General features: G+C 45.8%; 1 protein-coding gene across 3 annotated transcripts in view; it reads right to left on the reverse strand.

Annotated features, from left to right (window-relative positions):
* Positions 1 to 353: 353 nt before the first annotated feature.
* The window catches only part of LOC126336507 (uncharacterized), a 64493-nt gene continuing 44455 nt past the window's right edge, over positions 354 to 20391 (reverse strand). For 2 of the 3 annotated variants that reach the window (XM_050000284.1, XM_050000283.1), the window contains exons 5-6: positions 14129 to 14383; positions 354 to 818 (exon numbers count right to left, since the gene is read on the reverse strand). In XM_050000284.1, the coding sequence (XP_049856241.1) occupies positions 654 to 818; positions 14129 to 14383 (420 nt within the window). In that variant the 3' untranslated portion in view covers positions 354 to 653. The remainder of the gene's footprint in view (positions 819 to 14128; positions 14384 to 20391) is intronic. The other variant, XM_050000285.1, reaches the window with a different exon arrangement.

A 20391-nucleotide genomic window follows, 5' to 3' on the forward strand; every position in this document is an offset into this window, starting at 1 on the left:
TCATTGGGCGTCTAATACATTATTTTGTACAAGTATTATTTCGTACAAGGTATGACGACACACGGTGACAAGTTTTTTCTTAAGATTAATCTGAAGAGTACTGTCCAAAGAGTCAAGCAAGTCTGCTACTGTGATCTCTTCACATTTGTCTGTCAGTTAGCACCGTGTCGTATTAGGTTGGCTACTTCTAAAATTCTATGAGAAGACAGACTTTCGAAGGCACTTTAGTTTATTGGTTGAGTGTCAAATTTTTTAAGGAGGTATGGAAGTATAAATTATACTCAAGTACTTTACAGTACAGTCACTAAAATTTATTATCATGATAGATTTAAATTTCTTCAAACTATAAATACAGTTAAAACATTTCACACTAAAGCAAGTCTAAAATGCACGATATCATGCTGTCGCGACGAAGTTGCCACTAAAAGATTCCAAGTCTTGCAGTTATACAAATCCATTTTCCCAGAAAGATGATGTATTTTTGTCAACGTTAAAGATGTTCCGACTGTCACTAAACGGGGCCACAACTTGATGGAATGGTGATTTGTCTTCTCCCGCAAAGTGAGATTTGTCAGTGCTGTGAGGGAGCGCCTGCAGAGGTGAACAGTTGTGGTGGTGGTGGAGGCGGAGGCGGCTGCTGCTACCCCGTGCGGCTACTGGCGGCGCAAGAAGCGCCTCTTGAGGATGGTGGAGAACCAGTCTAGACCGAGGCGCCGGCGGCGGAGCGGGGGCGACGGTGGCAGCCGCACCATCGTGGGGGCGGGCGGCAGGGAGTCGGCGATGCGCTGCAGTGCCCTCTCGCTCCGCAACAGCAACACCTGCGGCAAGCAGATCAGCCGTCACACAGTAGTTGCACCATTACTGTGCTCTCTCACACCTGTCTCACCGCTACACGTCCACCGAGTCCCGAAGTATGACCGTCTAAAACGATCTGTCGTTACCTTACTCTTCTCAGTCAAATATAATCTCAGTTGTTACTTGTTACCATGATGTGGTATGATTTTTTATCAGTTACTGTGTACTCTGCATGTACTTAAATTTTTTCATAACCATATATATGGCACTGGCTGCAAAATAAACCAAACGACCATAAAAAATATCAAACTATATAAATGAATAGAGCGACAGATTTATTTTCTGTGGAAACAAAGCTATGAAACACTACTGAATGTAAAAGTGTGGCAAAGTCTTCTAGTAATTGCCTTTGCACGGAAATTAATTGAAAGTGGACATAGTAAGGTTTAATCTGACAAAGTAAGTATCTGCACTCTAATTGGTAGAACGCAATAAAAGTTTTGAAACACTGATTTGTTTCTTCCGCCATTCATCGGGGTAATTTATTTGCCACACTTACTCGCAAATCTAGGGAAGCCAGAGACGCTCAGCGTACAGTATCATGTAACAGGAAAGCAGATTCGGCAGAGACCTAACTAAGATATTTGGGAGAAAGGTAAGTATTTGCTTGAAAATTTACGTCGAAACTTCCAGGATTTACAGAGTCCTGTTTCCCAGAACAGGGTTGGCTGGTTGTGCACCCTGCTCTTTTACATAACGATACTGGGGTTGTAGAGTTTGTGGTGAGTAATTAAAGCAACGTATGTAATGACGTCACCACTGACAGGGCAGACAGCACGAGAGCGCTGTGCTGGTCGCAAACGCTTTGTCAAGCGAAGCCTGAGCACAGCCTCGCGAAAGAACAAGGTATTTGGTTGGAAGATATGAAGACACTAGCTGATGTTTCGTGTGACTAAGAAGTGGCAGAAATTAGTATGTGCACCAGTAAAACGTAACTGACAGTTGTTACTGTCTTAATGACACCTGCGATTGGAAGCCATAAAATGAGAAGTCCCAAGCCAGTCTAGTTCGATATTCTTTTTGTCAGTATGTATTCACAAGATAGTAAGACACTAAGAATTACCCGTATTCCAGCAGCGACTGAGTAGCGCTGTGGCCTGCACTCACTGCTCAGGTACGGTTAATTCTTAGTGTTTTACTATCTTGTGAATACATACTGATAAAAAAATACCGAAGTAGGCTGATTTGGGACCATTATCAAATGGATGTGTAAAATTCCGTTTTAAAATTATTTTTCGTATCAGGAAACAAACCGGCACTTGCCGTAGCCACGTCGTCACTGGGGGTCGGAAGCAAAACTTGAGGAGCACGGCTTTGTTGGAGCCGACTGCAGTTACACACTGCAGATAATTGCACATATCTGCTGAAACATCACAAAGTGCAGCTGACGACTGGAGATGGATAAAAGTATTTTTAAAGTTATCGAAATGTTTTAAGGATATCGTTAGTTTCATGTAGTACAGGCTTTTTTGCCCATTACTTTTTTGTGGACTGCCAATTTAGCTCATTCCACTGCACACTGAACCACATGGCAGTTTATTGGTATAGCTTCGTTACGAGACGACCAAGAGATTTTCCTTAGTCTTGCGTGTGCTTCCACAATACCCTAGTACCATTTCTCTAATCTATGTCATAACTAAGAAGTACAACCCACTATCCCACATTAATCTTCCTTTCCATACTTGACGCCTGTGTTCTCTTGTGGTTACCATCACAATTTAGTGTCAGTAGTATTTACGCTTTACCAATGCCAGTTTATTAAGCTTATGTTCCTTGCTGAATGGCACAAGATCAAAACACAGTATTTTAATTATCTACACAGAAACTCTTACAGAAATCTGCACCATTTTACTCTGCATAATACACCGTCGTGATAATACATAGTTTATAGGTTCTGGTTGGAAACCAAATTATTAGAGGGTTGAACGGTGTGTTCTCAGTTCTTTGAACTACTCTAACTCTGAATTTACTTAATGATGCCCTTGTATCATTTCTTGTAGGTAACAAAATTGCTAAATGGCCAGCTATCATTCCTCTGTCAGGACCTCTCGATAGCTAAGCACTGTCAGATTAATGTTGCAGAAACAAGGAGAGAAGCATGCTAAATTCAAACGAACGCAAAACCTCCAAGATTGGCGATATTTTACAGAAGTTCGTAATTTAGCGCGGACATCAGTGCGAGTTGCTTACAATGGTTTCTGCAACTAAACTGTCTCGAAACCTGGCAGAAAATTCAAAGAAATTCTGATCGTATTTAAAGTAGGTGAGAGGCAGGACACTCAACTAGCTCTTTATTCGCATGCACTGTTGAGTGCTATTAACAAGGGATTTAAAATTTATTCCGTATTTCTGGCAGGCTTTTGACGTCACACAAGCGGATTCTAGTGAAATTGAGTGCTTATGTAATATCTCAGTAATGAGGTTGGATTGTGATTGCCTGTCAGAGAGGCAACAGTTCGTAGTAATAGACGGAATGTAATCGAGTAAAACAGAAGTGATTTCTGGTGTTCCATAAGGTACTGTTATAGGCTCTTTGCTATTCATTATCTATATACACGATTTGAGAGAATCTGTGCAGTCGTCATATTATTTGGAGATGATGCTGTCGTTTATCGCCTTGTGAAATCAGAAGATGAAAATTAATTTGCAAAACGATTTACAAGAGGTATTTGCATAGTGGAAGAATTGGCAATTGACACTAAATAATGAAAAGTGTCAGGTTATCCACGTGCGTTCTAAGCGGAATCGCTCTGAACTTCAGTTATACGAACAATCAGTCTAATCTAAAGGCCGAAATTTGACCGAATACCTAGGAATTACAATTACGAACAACTTTAATTGGAAAGAACACGCTCGAAATGATGTGGGAAAGGCAAACCAAACACCGCTTTTTATTGGCAGGACACTTAGAAAACTTAACAGATCTACTAAGACTGCCTGCACAACGCTTGTCCTTCCTCTATTGGAATACTCCTTCGCAGTTTGAAATCCGTACCAGGTAGTATTAACGGAGCACATCGAGAAGGTTCAGAGAAGAGCAGCTCGTTTTGTATTATCGAGAAATAGGGGGAGAGAAAGTCACTGACGTGATACAGGATTTGGGGTGGACATCATTTAAACGAAGGCGTTTCTCGTTTCGGTGGAATGTTCTCACGAAATTTTGTATCACCAATTTTCTCCTCCAAACGCGCAATTATTTTGTTGACAACGACTTACATGTGTAAAAACTATAATCACAATAAAATAAAGGGAATCATAGCTCTCACGGAAAGATGTGGGTGTTCGTTTTTTCCGCGCGCTGTTAGAGATTGGAATAATAGAGAATTATGAAGGTGGCCCAATGAATCCTCTGTCAAGAACTTACGTTTGATTTGCGGAGTATCCATGTAGATATAGATGTAGAAACCGTGCAGCTTTCCTGACGTGTTAGCGCAAATTACGACAATTATTTGTGAAGAACACCAGGTGTTTTCAGTAGCACAGGTCACTAACGCACGCGGCGTTCGTCTCTTTAGCTAGTGTGTTCGAACCCATCTACATCTACATGACTAATCTGCAATTCACATTTAAGTGCTTGGCAGAGGGTTCATCGAACCACAATCATACTATCTCTCTACCATTCCACTCCCGAACAGCGCGCGGGAAAAACGAACACCTAAACCTTTCTGTTCGAGCTCTGATTTCTCTTATTTTATTTTGATGATCATTCCTACCTATGTAGGCTGGGCTCAAAAAAATATTTTCGCATTCGGAAGAGAAAGTAAATAGGTCTCGCCGCGACGAAAAACGTCTTTGCTTTAAGGACTTCCATCCCAACTCGCGTATCATATCTGCCACACATTCCCCCTATTACGTGATAATACAAAAAAGCTTCCCTTTTTGTACCCTTTCGATGTCCTCCGTCAATCCCAGCTGGTAAGGATCCCACACCGCGCAGCAATATTCTAACAGAGGACGAACGAGTGTAGTGTAAGCTGTCTCTTTAGTGGACTTGTTGCATCTTCTAAGTGTCCTGCCAATGAAACGCAACCTTTGGCTCGCCTTCCCGACAATATTATCTATGTGGTCCTTCCAACTGAAGTTGTTCGTAATTTTAACACCAAGGTACTTAGTACAATTCTCAAGGCTGTAAATTCAACTATTTATCGAGTAATCGAATTCCACATGAGTTCCAAAGGAAATCCGTTTGATCACCTCACACTTTTCTTTATTTAGCGTCAACTGCCACCTGCCACACCATACAGCAATCTTTTCTAAATCGCTTTGCAACTGATACTGGTCTTCGGATGACCTTACTAGACGGTAAATTACAGCATCATCTGTTAACAACCTAAGAACTGCTCAGATCGTCACCCAGGTCATTTATATAGATCTGGAACAGTAGAGGTCCCAGGACGCTTCCCTGGGGAACACCTGATATCACTTCAGTTTTACTCGATGATTTGCCGTCTATTACTACAAACTGCGACCTTCCTGACAGGAAATCACGAATCCAGTCGCACAACTGAGACGATACCCCATAGGCCCGCAGCTTGATTAGAAGTCGCTTGTGAGGAACGGTGTCAAAAGCTTTTCGAAAATCTAGAAGTACATTATCAACTTTAGATCCCCAGTCGATGGTGGCCATTACTTCGTGCGAATAAAGAGCTAGCTGCGTTGCACAAGAGCGATGTTTTCTGAAAACATGCTGATTACGTATGAATAGATCGTTCCCTTCGAGGTGATTCATAATGTTTGAATACAGTATATGCTCCAAAACCATACTGCAAACCGACGTCAATGATATAGGTCTGTAGTTCGATGGATTACTCCTACTACCCTTCTTAAACACTGGTGCGACCTGCTCAATTTTCCAATCTGTAGGTACAGATCAATCGGTGAGCGAGCTGTTGTATGATTGCTAAGTAGGGAGCTATTTTGTCAGCGTAATCTGAAAGGAACCTAATCGGTATACAATCTGGACCTGAAGAGTTGCCCATATCAAGCGATTTGAGTTGCCTCGCAACCCCTAAGGTATCTACTTCTAAGAAACTAGCAGCTGTTCGTGTTTCTAATTCTGGAATATTCCATTCGTGTTCCCTGGTGAAGGAATTTCGGAAAACTGCGTTCTATAACTCCGCTTTAGAGGCACAGTCGTCGGTAACAGTACCATCGGCACTGCGCAGCGCAGGTATTTACTGCGTCTTGCCGCTTGTGTACTTTACATACGACCAGAAATTCTTCGGATTTTCTCCCAAATTTAGAGAATGTTTCGTTGTGGAACTTATGAAATGCATCTCACATTGAAGTCCGTGCCCAATTTCGCGAGTCTGTAAATTTTAGCCAGTCTACGGGATTTCGCATTCTTCTGAAGTTCGCACGCCTTTTCCGCTGCCTCTGCAACAGCGTTCGGGCCTGTTTTGTGTACTATGGGGGGATCAGTTCCATCTCTTACCAATTTATGAGGTATGAAGCTCTCAATTGCTGTTGCTACTACGGTATTGAGCCTAGCTACAACGACCTTGTGATCACTAATCCCTGTATCAGGCATGATGCTCTCTTTTAGCTCTGGATTGTTTGTGGCTAAGAGGTCAATTGTGTTTTCGCAACCATTTACAATTCGCTTGGGTTCGTGGACTAACTGATCGAAATAATTTTCGGAGAAAGCATTTAGGACAATCTCGGAAGATGTTTTCTGCCTACCACCGGTTTTGAACAAGTATTTTTGCCATACGGTGGAAGAGATGTTCACCACTAGTATTTGGCGAGCTAGGAAAGGTGGTGGCGCACGGTTGCTCACCGCCATACTTTGCAGAGATTTTAGAATTTCACAAAGGACAGTGGCGCAGAGTGTCATCTCGAACACGCACATGACACTGTCGATGGTGATCCTTCAGTTGGATGGGGACATTAAGCGCGACGGTGATGGTGGTGTTGGTGGTTTTTTTTGTGGTTTTAGGGCGCACAACTACAATGGTCATTAACGCCCTGACTAATTTAGGAATGTACCGCGAGGCACAAGGTTAAAACAGCAACACTATAAAAGACGTATTAACAGACATAGGATTAAAAAACTACAGCATAATCAAACGTCCTTAGACAGGCGTGTCAAGCTGATAAAACGAAGAACGCGAGCAGCAGCTCCTGGGGCATCCGCTAAAATGGCATCCAGAGTACTCGGCAGGCCAAGGTTAAGACGCAGCGTAGTAAAATCAGGACAGGACGTTAAAATGTGGCGGACCGTCAGCAATTGCCCACATGGACAGAACGGCGCCGGCGCTGCCGTCAGCAGATGGCGATGGCTGAACTGGCAGTGTCCAATTCGTAGCCGGGCCAAAACGACCTCCTCCCGCCGAGAAGGACGTGAGGAGGATGTCGAATCCACGGGAAGAGGGTTCAAGGCCCCTAAGCTTGTTGTCCCCAAGTGCAGCCCAATCGGCATGCCACAGCGATAAAATGTGCCGACAAATCATCGTGCTACAATCAGATGAAGGGACACAACAAAAAGCCGTCCGAGGCTGGAGGACCGCAGCCTTGGCCGCGGCATCTGCAGCTTCGTTCCCAGGGATACCGACATGGCCAGGAACCCACAAAGCTAACTGGAGACCCGTCGTCCACAGCTGCTGAAGAGAGCGTTTGATCCGGTGCACGAAAGGGTGAACCGGATACGGATCACTGAGGCTCTGGATGGCGCTCAGAGAATCGGAGCAGATGACATAAGCAGAATGTCGGTGGCGGCAGATGTAAAGAACAGCCTGGTAGAGGGCAAAGAGCTCAGCTGTGAAGACCGAACAATGGTCATGTAGCCGGTATTTGAAACTTTGTGCACCGACAATAAAAGAACACCCGACCCCGTCATTGGTCTTAGAGCCATATGTATAAATGAAGGTCATATTAATGAACTTCTAACGAAGTTCGACAAAACGGGAGTGGTATACTGAACCGGGGTAACCTCCTTTGGGAGCTAGCGGAAGTCAAGGAGAACGCGAACCTGGAGCCAAGGTGGCGTGTGGTTCTCGCCCACTAAAGGTTGCAGGGTGTGAAAAATCAAGGTGTTGAAGGAGGCGACGAAAGCGAGCTCCAGGGGGTAGCAGGGCAGAGACACATAACCCGTATTGACGGTCGAGAGAGTCGTCAAAAAAGGAACGATACGATGGCTGGTCTGGCATTGACAGAAGCCCACAGGCGTAACGACAAAGCAGCATATCGCGCCGGTAGGCGAGTGGCAATTCACCGGCTTCAACATGAAGACTCTCGACGGGACTAATATAAAACGCTCCGATCGCAAGCCGTAAACCCCGATGTTGTATGGAGTTGAGGCGGCGTAAGATGGACGGCCGTGCAGAGGAGTATACAAAGCACCCATAATCCAGCTTGGAGCGGACGATCGACCGATATAGGCGAAGTAGGACGGTTCGATCCGCTCCCCACGACGTGCCACTGAGAACACGGAGGACATTTAGAGAACGGGTACAACGGGCAGCCAAATATGACATGTGGATACCAACTAAGTTTCCTGTCAAATGTAAGACCTAAAAATTTTGTTGTCTCCACGAATGGGAGAGCAACGGGGCCGAGTCTTAAGGACGGTAGGAGAAACTCTTTGTAGCGCCAGAAGTTAATACAGACCGTTTTCCCGGCAGAAAAACGGAAGCCATTGGCGACACTCCAGGAGTAAAGACGGTCAGGAGAACGCTGAAGACAGCGCTCCAGGAAACATGTACGCTGCGCGCTGCAATAGATGGTAAAATCGTCCACGAAAAGGGAGCCTGATACATCATCTGGGAGGCAATCCATTATTGAATTGATCGCTATGGCGAAGAGCGACGCTCAAAACGGAGCCCTGTGGCACCCCATTTTCCTGGCGAAAGGTGTCTGACAGGACAGAACCCACACGTACCCTGAACTGTCGATCCATTAAAAAGGAACGAATAAAAAGAGGGAGGCGACCGCGAAAGCCCCATGTATGCATGGTGCGGAGAATGCCCGCCCTCCAACAGGTGTCTTAAGCCTTCTCCAAATCAAAGAACACAGCCGCGGTCGGGCGCTTCCGCAAGAAGTTATTCATAATGAAGGTCGACAGGGTAACCAGATGGTCAACAGCAGAGCGGCGCCTACGAAATCCACATTGTACATTGGTAAGTAGGCGTCGAGATTCGAGCAGCCAAACCAACCGAGAGTTAACCATTCGCTCCATCACCTTACAGACACAGCTGGTAAGCGAGATGGGTCGATAACTGGAAGGCAAGTGCTTGTCCTTCCCCGGCCTAGGAATCGGTACAACAATAGACTCGCGCCAGCATGCGGGAACATGTCCCCCAATCCAGATGCGATTGTAAGTACGAAGAAGGAAACCTTTACCCGCAGGAGAAAGGTTCTTCAGCATCTGAATATGAATAGAATCAGGCCCCAGAGTGGAGGACCGTGACCGGGCAAGTGCACTTTCGAGTTCCCGCATGGTGAATGAGGCACTATAACTTTCATAATTTGAGGAGCGGAAGTTAGGTGGCTTTGCCTCCTCTGCCTGTTGTCGGGGGGATGAAGGCAGGGTGCTAATGAGTGGAGCTCGAAACCTCTGCGAAAAAGCGGTCGAAGGCATTGGAGATATCCTCAGGGGCCACAAGGACGTCATTCGCGTCCGTCAAGCCAGAAACTGGTGAGTGGACCTTAGTGCCAGATAGCTGGCGCAGGCTACCCCAGGCAACAGAAGGATTATAACTGTTTAAGGTGCTTGTGAAAGCAGCCCAGCTGGCTTTCTTGCTTTCTTTAAAAATACGACGACAGTGCGCACGTAATCTTTTATAATTGATACAATTCGCCACTGTAGGGTGGCGATTAAAGGTGCGTAAAGCACGTCGACGAGCACGTAAGGCGTCTCTACATGGTACGGTCCACCAGGGGACCGGTACGTGGCGTGGAGAAGAAGTAGTGTGAGGGATGGAATATTCAGCAGCAGTGAGAATGACTTCCGTGAGGTGTGCGGCCTGATAATCGCAGCTTGTGAAGGTTTGATCCTGAAAGGTCGCCCTGGAAGTGAAGAGCCCCCCGTCTGCTTTGGAGATGTTCTAACTAGTTGAGCACGGAGAGAGGGTATGATGCAGGAGATGGATAACACACGGGAAGTGGTCGCTCGAATATGTATCAGAAAGCGCATACCACTCAAACCGGCGTGCAAGTTGGGTAGTACATACAGAGAGGTCTAAATGGGAATAGGTGTGAGAGGTGTCTGAAAGGAAAGTAGGGGCGCCAGTATTGAGGCAGACAAGATTGAGCTGGTTGAAAACGTCCGCTAACAGGGAGCCCCTCGGACAGGATGCTGGAGAGCCCCAAAGAGGATGGTGAGCATTGCAGTCTCCAGTTAACAAAAATGGTGCAGGGAGTTGAGCAATAATTTGCAGCATGTCTGCCCTGGTAACGGCAGACGACGATGGAGTGTAAACGATACAGATGGAGAATGTAAAATTGGGGAGAATGATGTGGACGGCAACTGCCTGCAGGCCGGTGTGCAATGTGATGGGATCATAGTAGATATCATCCCGGACCAGCAACATAACCCCTCCATGAGCCGGAATACCTGCCACAGGGGGTAAGTCAAAACGCTCAGAGGTGTAGTGTGCGAAGGCAATTTGATCGCATGGGCGTAGCTTCGTTTCCTGGAGGGCTACGACGAGCGGACGGTGCGAGCGAAGCAGCAATTTCAGGTCCTCTCGGTTGGAACGAATGCTGCGAATATTCCAGAGAATAAGTGCCAACGTGAGAAGAAGAAGATGCCAGAAGGGGTCATCTAGAAGGCAGCTGAGGGCCCGGCTTCGAGCGAGCACTGCCGCCGCTAGCAGGAGGCGGACAGTCATCGTCCATTTGTTCTATAGGTTCATCGGCCATCTTGTGAAGATGGCCGGAAGGGGGAGCTTCCTCCACTGGTGAACGGCCAGATGTTCGGCTACCAGCGGTGCGGCCAGGCGAAACGGATGACGGCCTGGGGCGGCAACCGCTGGGGGGCGCAGGAGGAGAAATGCGCCGTGGCGGGGAAGGAGAACTGTGCTTCCTATGAGCCTTCTTTGAAGGCCGTTTTGTGGAAGGATTGGTCGATGGCTGAGGGTTCGAGGTACGTAGAAGGTCTGCACGAGACGGTTCTTTCTTGAAGGTCCGTGCTTCTGACTTCTGGGTCTTCGTCCTGGCAGAAGCTGATAAAAGTGCTTGTGTCGGAGGGGCGAGAGGAGGAAGAGGAGACGTCGACCGGGCGATCTTAGCACTGGCCGAACGGACGACCGTAGTGTCGAAGGTCAGATCGCATGTCTGCGTGGCCACTCCCTGGTAGTCCGAGGAGAGGCGAGGACAGTACTGTACTTCCCCGCTGGGAGCAACGTGGGCTTCCTACTAGCGAATAGCTTGCGAGCAGCCGAGGTGGAGACTCTGACCCGGATTTCTTGGATACAGCGTTCTTCCTTGTAGACGGGACAGTCGCGGGAGGACGCTGCATGGTCACCGCGACTGTTCACACAACGAGGAGACGGAGGTGGACAGTCACCCTCATGGGCATCCCTGCCACAAGTCACACATGTAGCCGCATTGGAACAAGAATGGCGAGTGTGATTGAAACGCTGACACTGGTAGCAGCGCGTAGGTCTCGGGACATAGGGGCGAACAGAAATAACCTCGTAGCCCGCCTTGATGCGCGACGGCAGCTGAACACTATCAAAGGTCAAGAAAAGTGTCCGGGTCGGTACAAGGTCATTGTTGACCTTTTTCATGACGCTATGGACAGCCGTCACGCCCTGCTCAGCGAGGAAAGACTGAATCTCCTCGTCAGTCAATCCATCGAGTGATTGAATTCGTCTCGTGGAGTGGTCTGTACTCAAAGTGCGGTGAGCCTCCACCCGGACAGGGAACGTGTACAGGAGTGTGGCCCGAAGCAGTTTTTGTGCCTGAAAGGCGCTCTCAGTTTCTAGTAACAAGGTACCATTACGCAACCTGGTACAAGACTTGACAGATCCGGCTATGGCATTACGCCCTTCTGGATAACGAAAGGGTTGACAGAGGAAAAATCCTTTCCGTCCTCAGATCGAGAAACTACGAGGAAGTGTGGGGCAGGCGGTAGTACTTTGTCACTGGTGGCTGGTCAAGTATCCGTTTGTGGGCAGAAGTCGAGAGAGAAGAAGAGAAATCCATTGCGGAGGAATCCCCCATGATTGTCAGCGTCTCCGATGGCGCGCTCCTTCCTTGTGGGGACCCTCTCAGAGGGCACTCCCGCCTTAGGTGATTGTTCACACCTCAGGTCACACCTCCCGAGAAACGGACGGAAGGACCAATTGGCATGGTCGGAAGGTGTCAGCTCAGGCAGCCACCCCTCCCTGGGCCTGGCCTTTACCAGGGAGTACGTGCGTGCCTTACTTGTCTACCCAGGGCGGGAATTACGCGTTACCCCGTCACCGGCTACGCGTGCGAACGCGTGGGTCGGCCTTCAGGCACGCACAGGGAGGAAGGAAGAAGAGGAAAAAGAAAGGAGAGAGGTAAAGAAAGGACATACTGTCTCAAACGCCGAAGCGGAGACCAGAGAAGGAGGCAAGGAGAAGAGTAAGTAAGACAGTGAGATGGAGAAGAACAAAGAAAGGAACCAACCAAAGGAAGAAAGAAACCAGAAGAAGCGAAAAACCAAAATGAACTCAAATATAGGTCGTGAAACCGTCCGTCTCCGGACGCAGGCGCTAACTACCCCCTTGAGGGGGAGGGACTCCTTTTAGTCGCCTCTTACGACAGGCAGGAATACCTCGGGCCTATTCTAACCCCCGGACCCGCAGGGGGTGGCGGTGGTGGTGTGTGTGTGTGTGTGTGTGTGTGTGTGTGTGTGTGTGTGTGTGTTTTACACACAGTAAAAATAACGGCTGCACTTTGAAATTTATTGCGGATTTCAGAATTGTACATTTAAGTTCTGATTTATTATTAAATATTCTGTAAATCAGCAAGCAAGCAAACATGATCCCTACGCACCTTCGAGCAAGAATTGAAAGGAAACCGAAGCACGTTCACGCTTGGCCGTAACGACTTTGATGACTGTGTTAATTGCAGTCAAGTGGCACAATAACATGTCTTAAGGGTGTCAAAATTGCGTGGTGAAGCTAAACGTCGCAGTTCCTGTATTAGCCTCTAGTAGCACCTATTACTTCAGCGTCCTCGCCCCGCCCCCGCCCCCCCCTCCCTCACCACACTTCTCCTGCCACCACAACGACCAGTCTTGTCATTTAGGTTTTTGTTCTTTGTTTGAGCACTTTGTTTTTGAAGAACGTCGATGTGAAGAAACAGCAAACCAGTTCCGTCAAAAATTTTTTTTCAGCGGAACTGGTGTACTGTTTCTTCATATTGAAAGCTTGTTATTCGATTCGTACCGCCAGTTTCTCCCCTTCATCACCCCTCCCCCTCTAGTTAAATTTGAATTTTTCTTGTGCCACATATACTTGTTTCATAGAGGCAACGAGACAGATTGGACGTGATGCGAGCTCAAAACCTGGTAAGAGACTCTTGCGCGCTGAGAGTAAGATTATGTCCTACCACAATTTCAAAAGAATAACTTCAAATATGTTCCGAAAATTGTGAAAAAATATATGAACTAAAAATATCGACAGTCAGTATTGCCGTTTTGATATCGATATATAGTGGAATATCATCACCTACATATACAAATGTATCGAAAACAATCATCCGATTTAAGATAAACGTAACTATAATGTTATTTGAGATGTGTGTGCGAGCAATGTACTGCTGGAAAGAGCAAACTCGAGTTTTACATGTTTCCCGCTAGGAAGCGATAGTATGAAGCCACACCAGTTCTAATAAAAATGATCCAGGGACAAAAAGCGTTTTGTGTTGTACGTTTTAGACAGTGAGGGTCAATAGTAACTATTCAGTGTGACTTTAATAAGAGGTATGGTGTGGATCTCTTACAGCACAAAGCATTAGACGACGGCCTGAGCAATTCCGAGAAACTCGTTTGTACCACACTCGTGGACGGCGCAGTGATTTGCCTTTACACAGAGGTCGAACGCATTCGCCTTAGCTTCACAACGATAACGACCATCCCGGGGTGGTGGTGGTGTGGTTTGGAACACCTATGAAAAGGTACGAGTTTATCAAGAAAGCTGAACTCATTGTATAGACTTTCATACAGACGTGGCAATCGATTGATTCTGTTTGATACACCCTGTACATCGCTACGTTTTTAGGAGAACCATCGATGTATCGATATTTTATCAACCCTAGAACGGACGTGCATGTAGATCGCGGCGTCATCGCGCCCCACCTGTGTGCGCTGCGTCTCGCAGTGCATGAGCGCCACCTCGTGCAGCAGCAGCTGCTGCTGCGAGGGCGGCCGCTGCTCCTCTTCGCCCTCGGCCCCCGGCACGCCGCCCCCGGACAGCTTCCACTGGCCGGCCTGCCGCAGCACGCCGTCCGCCACCAAGGCGTGCTGGCGCAACGTGTCCGCCAGAGACTCGAACTGGCGCTGCAGCTCGCGGAACACCGCCATGGCCGCGCACGCCTCCGCCGCCTCCACAGCCTGAAGTGGCGTCGACAGCGAACAGGTTAGTACGGCGGGGCAGACAGCCAAATTCGGGACGAATATAATTGACTCTTGCAATACTTTCATTCCGTTCAGTTTAGTACTTCACACCCAACTGCTTGCAAACATTTTAAGAACGTCACTTAACTAATGAGCTGCTGCTTGCATAAGAACTTTAATGACAAACAAAGGATTTCTACTGACATTACAGCTAAGAAACTTGTTGCCAATTAAAGGACACCTCTGCAGCTTTATGGTTACTTTATTTAAGTGATTGAGAGAGCATGGGACCAAACGGCGATGTCATCAGTCCCGCGATTCTAAAGTGGGTTACATAAAGAAGGTCTGCTAAAATTACTTTATTTAAAAAGTACAACTGATATCGTAACGTTAGCTCCATTGTAAGGTGACCTAATGAATAGAAAGAAACCGCAAAATAAGACCAGAAGTGACAATGTTTGATAAAAAAGACAGCCAGGTCCCTACAAAAAGTGACTGAATGGAATTAATATAAAATATGTGAACGACCAGTTCTTACAGTTAGAACGTAATACTGAATTACAATTGATATTGAACTCCCCACTTTCCCTCCCCCCTGCCCACCCCATCTAGAATTTCATTCTATTGTGAAAACCATGTCGCTGAAAATAATAGGCTGATTTAAAGGGGGGGGGGGGCCATAGCCGGAACCCTATGTGTTAAAAAGTACAAGACAGATGTTAAGGAAGCTGCTGATAGAATAAGAACGGCTACAAAATTTTAACATCTAGGTGAAATAATACAACTAAATGCTCTAGATGAAGATGCTAACTCTCAAGGCTTTTCAAAAGCTCTGTAACTAGCAGTTATTTCCATAAATGGTAAACTTCGCCACTACAATACTTCCATAAAACCAGAATGTTTATAGATCAGTATGCCTTTCGTTGAAAACAGCTGAACAGTTAAGTGAAACAGAAACTAAGGAAAGGAAAATAATCAGGAAAATCTTGGGACCAAAATATAATTGGAAACGGAAATTAATGATAATGCAGAAGTTTATCAAAAAATGGAACGACTATCAAACACTATGATAGAGAAATGAGTTCTATTCTGCGGACACCTAGAAAAGCTAGATTAAAGCAGGGCAACAAAATGATTTTTTTATTTCTTTCACAGAAACTCAAAAATATCAGTGACATGGATAACAAGTGAAAGCAGACCTGATGAAAACGGAAATAATGGAGGAAGAAACAGGAGAACGAGAGTTTCAGAATAAAAGTAAAAGGTTTCAAGGGCTTCCACGAGAAAACAAAAAAGCAAATGCAATATAGACAGAAGAAACAGAGGAAAACAAGGCAGAATGAAAAATTATTGGAAAGGAGGAAAGAAAGAATACACAAGCTATTTCATGTGCTCCTTAATAGGCAAAACCAATTTAAAAAATTACGGTGCTCTCAGAGACGGAAGAAAACAAAGGAAACCTGAGAAGACCGTACTGCGTACTAGTGGTTCGGACTAATGGAGAACAGCGTCTGACCACAAACCAACGAGGAAACATATGATGGGTCAATAGACAAGTGGCACATACGCAAAAGAATTAAGCTGGACTGAGTGAGGAACACTAGGAACGGAGTGCACTCGAGATTACTAGGTCAAATACTTCCAATAAAAGAAAGACGCTAATGGCACAATGTGAGAAACTATTGGAAATATTAACCGCCTGAGAAAAAAAAAAAAGTTGTGGAACCCATAAGCAATCAGACCGGCAAAAACACCGAAAGACTGAGGTCACACAGAGGAGGAGGAACTCCACAAACAGATAAAAGGGCCCAGGTACCAACTGAGATAGTTAATTTTGACTAATATATGTTTCAAAGAGGTCAAATGTAAAAATGTGGAGGCTTATCTCACTAGGGGTAAGATGGATACTGCCTACAGGAAACAGAGACCTTTGGGTTTCCATCTGAGCTCTTGAGTCATACAAGTGGTTCTCTTTTCTCGAGTTCTAAGCAAAGAAGGGAAAACAGAAAGGTGGAAGGAGTATATAGAGGGACTATACATGGGCAATGTTATAGAAAGGGAAGAGTATGTAGATGAAGACGAAATGGGAGATACGATGCTGCGTGTAGAGTTTGACAGAGCACTGAAAGACCTGAGTCGAAACAAGGTCCCGGGCGTAGACAACATTCCATTGGAACTACTGACGGCCTTGGGAGAGCCACTCCTGACGAAACTCTACCATCCGGTGAGCGAAATAGACTTCAGGAAGAATATAATAATTCCAGCCTCGAAGAAAGCAGCTGTTGACAGATGTGAAAATTACCGAACTATCAGTTTAATAAGTCACAGCTGCAAAATACTAACACGAATTCTTTACAGACGAATGGAAAAACTGGTAGAAGCGGACCTCGGGGAGGATCAGTTTGGATTCCGTAGAAATACTGGAACACGTGAGGCAATACTGACCGTACGACTTATCTTAGAAGAAAGATTAAGGAAAGGCAAACCTACTTTTCTAGCATTTGTAGACTTAGAGAAAGCTTTTGACAATGTTGACTGGAATATTCTCTTTCAAATTCTAAAGGTGGCAGGGGTAAAATACAGATGGCGAAATGCTATTTACAATTTGTACAGAAACTAGATGGCAGTTACAAGAGTCGAGGGGCATGAAAGGGAAGCAGTGGTTGGGAAGGGAGTGAGACAGGGTTGTAGCCTCTCCCCGATGTTATTCAATCTGTATATTGAGCAAGCAGTAAAGGAAACAAAAGAAAAATTCGGAGTAGGTATTAAAATCCATGGAGAAGAAATAAAAACAGGTTCGCCGATGACATTGTCATTCTGTCAGACAGCAAAGGACTTTGAAGAGCAGTTAAATGGAATATACAGTGTCTTGAAAGGATATAAAATAAACAAAAGAGAAACGAGTATACTGGAATGTCATCTAATTAAATCAGGTGACTGCGGGAAATATGTTAGAAAAAGACACAGTAGTAAGAGTTTTGCTATTTGAGAAGTAGGAAAGATTTTCTTTTTGTTTCCTTTACTGTTTGCTCAACATACAGGTTGAGTAACTTCAGGGAGAGGCTACAACCCTGTCTCACTCCCTTCCCAACCACTGCTTCCCTTTCATGTCCATCGACTCTTCTGCCAACTGGTTTCTGTTGAAATTGTAAATAGCCTTTCGCTCCCTGTATTTCACTCCGGACACCTTCGGAATGTGAAAGAGTATTCCAGTCAACATTGTCAAAAGCTTGCTTTAAGTCTGCAGCCTTTAGTTTATCTTATACGATAATTCTTAGAGTCAATATTGCCTTGAGTGTTACAACATTTCTATTGAATCCAAACTGATCTTCCCCGAGGTCGGCTTCCACCAGTTTCTGTTATTAAGCTTATTTTGCTAATTTAAGCATATTCTGCTTTGTTACAGTATTTAATTTTTCCACTTATATTTTTGGAGAAATCTGTGTTGAAGTCCTTTAGCCGTTCGAAACCTTTGTCCAACTGTTATGATGATCCAGCAGGTATGAATACGAAATACGAATTTTTTTCAATTCCAGGATTGCTTCAAGGATAGCCCTGTTGAACCTGAGTCAGATTTTAAGAAAAATCCACGTCTTGTCCTTGTTATATATATATATATATATATATATATATATATATATATATATATATATATATATATATATATATATATATATATATATATATACTGCAATGTTGTATCTTTATGTAAAAATTAGTCGTTAGGTTATTGATGGACTGTTTGCACTACTTCTGAAGATCCGTAAGAACACCTCCTCCGGAAGTGTTATGCACTTTCTGAAGTCAGATACGTGTCTAACAATGTTAGTGTTAACTTCTGCTTGTCTTTATGAAACACTATAGCACTAACGCCCTAATATTTCCGTTTGCCAAGTAGAATCATAAAATACACACATTAAAAGACTTGAAGGTCACAGTATGCAGCAACAAGGTAGTATTTTCAGCTCTGAACAATTGTCTCGTGTATTCACTGGACAAATATACTAGAACTGACACGTTATTACATTTTCACGCCATTTGGGTGCATAGATACTGAGAAATCAGTACCCAGAACAACCCCCTCTGGCCGTAATAACGGATTTGAGACGACTGGGCATAGAGTCAAACAGAGCTTGGATGGCGTGTACAGGTACAGCTGCCCATGCAGCTTCAACACGATACCACAATTCATCAAGAGTAGTGACTGGCGTATTGTGACGAGCCAGTTGCTCGGTCACCATTGACCAGACTTTAATTGGTGAGAAATCTGGAGAATGTGTTGGCCAGGGCAGCAGTGGAATTTTTTCTGTATCCGGAAAGGTCTGTCCAGGACCTGCAACATGCGATCGTGCATTATCCTGATGAAATGTAGGGTTTCCCAGGGATCGAATGAAGAGTAGAGCCACGGGTCGTAACACATCTGAAATGCTACGTCCACTGTTCGAAGTGTCGTCAATGCGAACAAGAGGTGACAGACGTGTGACCAGTGGCACCCCATACCATCACGCCGCGTGTTAAGCCAATATGGCGATGACGACTACATGCTTCCAATGTGCGTTCACCACGATGTCGCCAAACACGGATGCGACCATCAGGATGATGTCAACAGAACCTGGATTCATCCGAAAAATGACGTTTCGCCATTCGTGCACCCAGGTTCGTCGTTGAGTACACCATCGCAGGCGCTCCTGTCTGTGATGCAGCGTCGAGGGTAACAGCAGCCATGGTCTCCGAACTGACAGTCCATGCTGCTGCAAACGTCTAACTGTCTGTGCAGATGGTTGTTATCTTGTAAACGTTCCCATCTGTTGACTCAGGGATCGAGACGTGGCTGCACGATCTGTTACAGGCATGCGGATAAGATGCCTGTCGTCTCGACTGCTAGTGATACGAGGCCATTCGGATCAAGCATGGCGTTCCGTATTACCGTCCTTAACCCACCGATTCCCTATTCTGCTAACAGTCATTGTATCTCTATCAACGCGAGCAGCAATGTCGCGGTATGATCAACCGCAATAGCGTTAGGATACAATCCGACCTTTATCCAAGTCGGAAACGTGATGATACACATTTCTCCTCCTTACACGAGGCATCACAACGTTTCACGAGTCACCGACGGTCAATTGCTATTTGTGTTGGTTGCTATCGGTTGGAAACTTTCCTCATGTCAGCACGTTGTAGGTGTCACCACCGGGGCCAACCTTGTGTGAATGCTCTGAAAAGCTTATTTGCGTATTACACCATCTTCCTGTCGCGTCTGCAGCACGTGATCTTCATGGTGTAGCAATTTTAATGGCCAGTAGTGTAGTTATGGGTGATCTGAGTCATTGATATCAAGTACACTTAGTTTAATTGTTACTATCTGTGCATGTTTGGCGACTGGATAAGCAATACTGTACTAGCTCAGTGTAAGAAAGATTGGGAGCGTATGGTCATACCAAGCAGTCTTCTCTCCGGAAAGCTCTTCAGACAGCCGTGGGAAGGAGTCAGCAGTCCACAGCGGCCGTCTTTATAGCGTTTGGCTGTGAATGGGGGCAGCGGCTTAAGAGTCGCGGCCCCGAACGCGGTGGCGTCCGGCGCCTGGTCTTCGCGACTGTAGACGATACAGTGGATTCCGCAAGGTTTGAGACCGCCGCCACCGCGCCGATAGCCGTTACCCTGTTGAGCACGCAGGCACGGCGTGTTCCTGCGGAGAGCGTAACCGACTTGACGCGAATTGCTAGCTTCACGTTTCATCGATCAAGTAGGGAGATATTCCAGAAGCTTCGACGCCAAAATCGGGGCTAGGTCGACGCGTGGAAGAAAGCGACTTTCAGAAACATGATTCGCCACACAGAAATATGCTTCGACACACACGCTTACGGGGAAGGGGTAAATGGGACTTGGTGCCGGAAACGCAGCGGAGACGTGGTCAGTCTGCTGACTTCCGTGTTAGAGTTCGTTCAGACTTGACGCGCTCTGTGCAGACGACGGACGAACTTGCTGTCTCGTGCTTTTTTGTAGTA

This window comes from Schistocerca gregaria, chromosome 2 (assembly GCF_023897955.1).
Source record: "Schistocerca gregaria isolate iqSchGreg1 chromosome 2, iqSchGreg1.2, whole genome shotgun sequence".
Classification (NCBI taxonomy): Eukaryota; Metazoa; Arthropoda; class Insecta; order Orthoptera; family Acrididae; genus Schistocerca; species Schistocerca gregaria.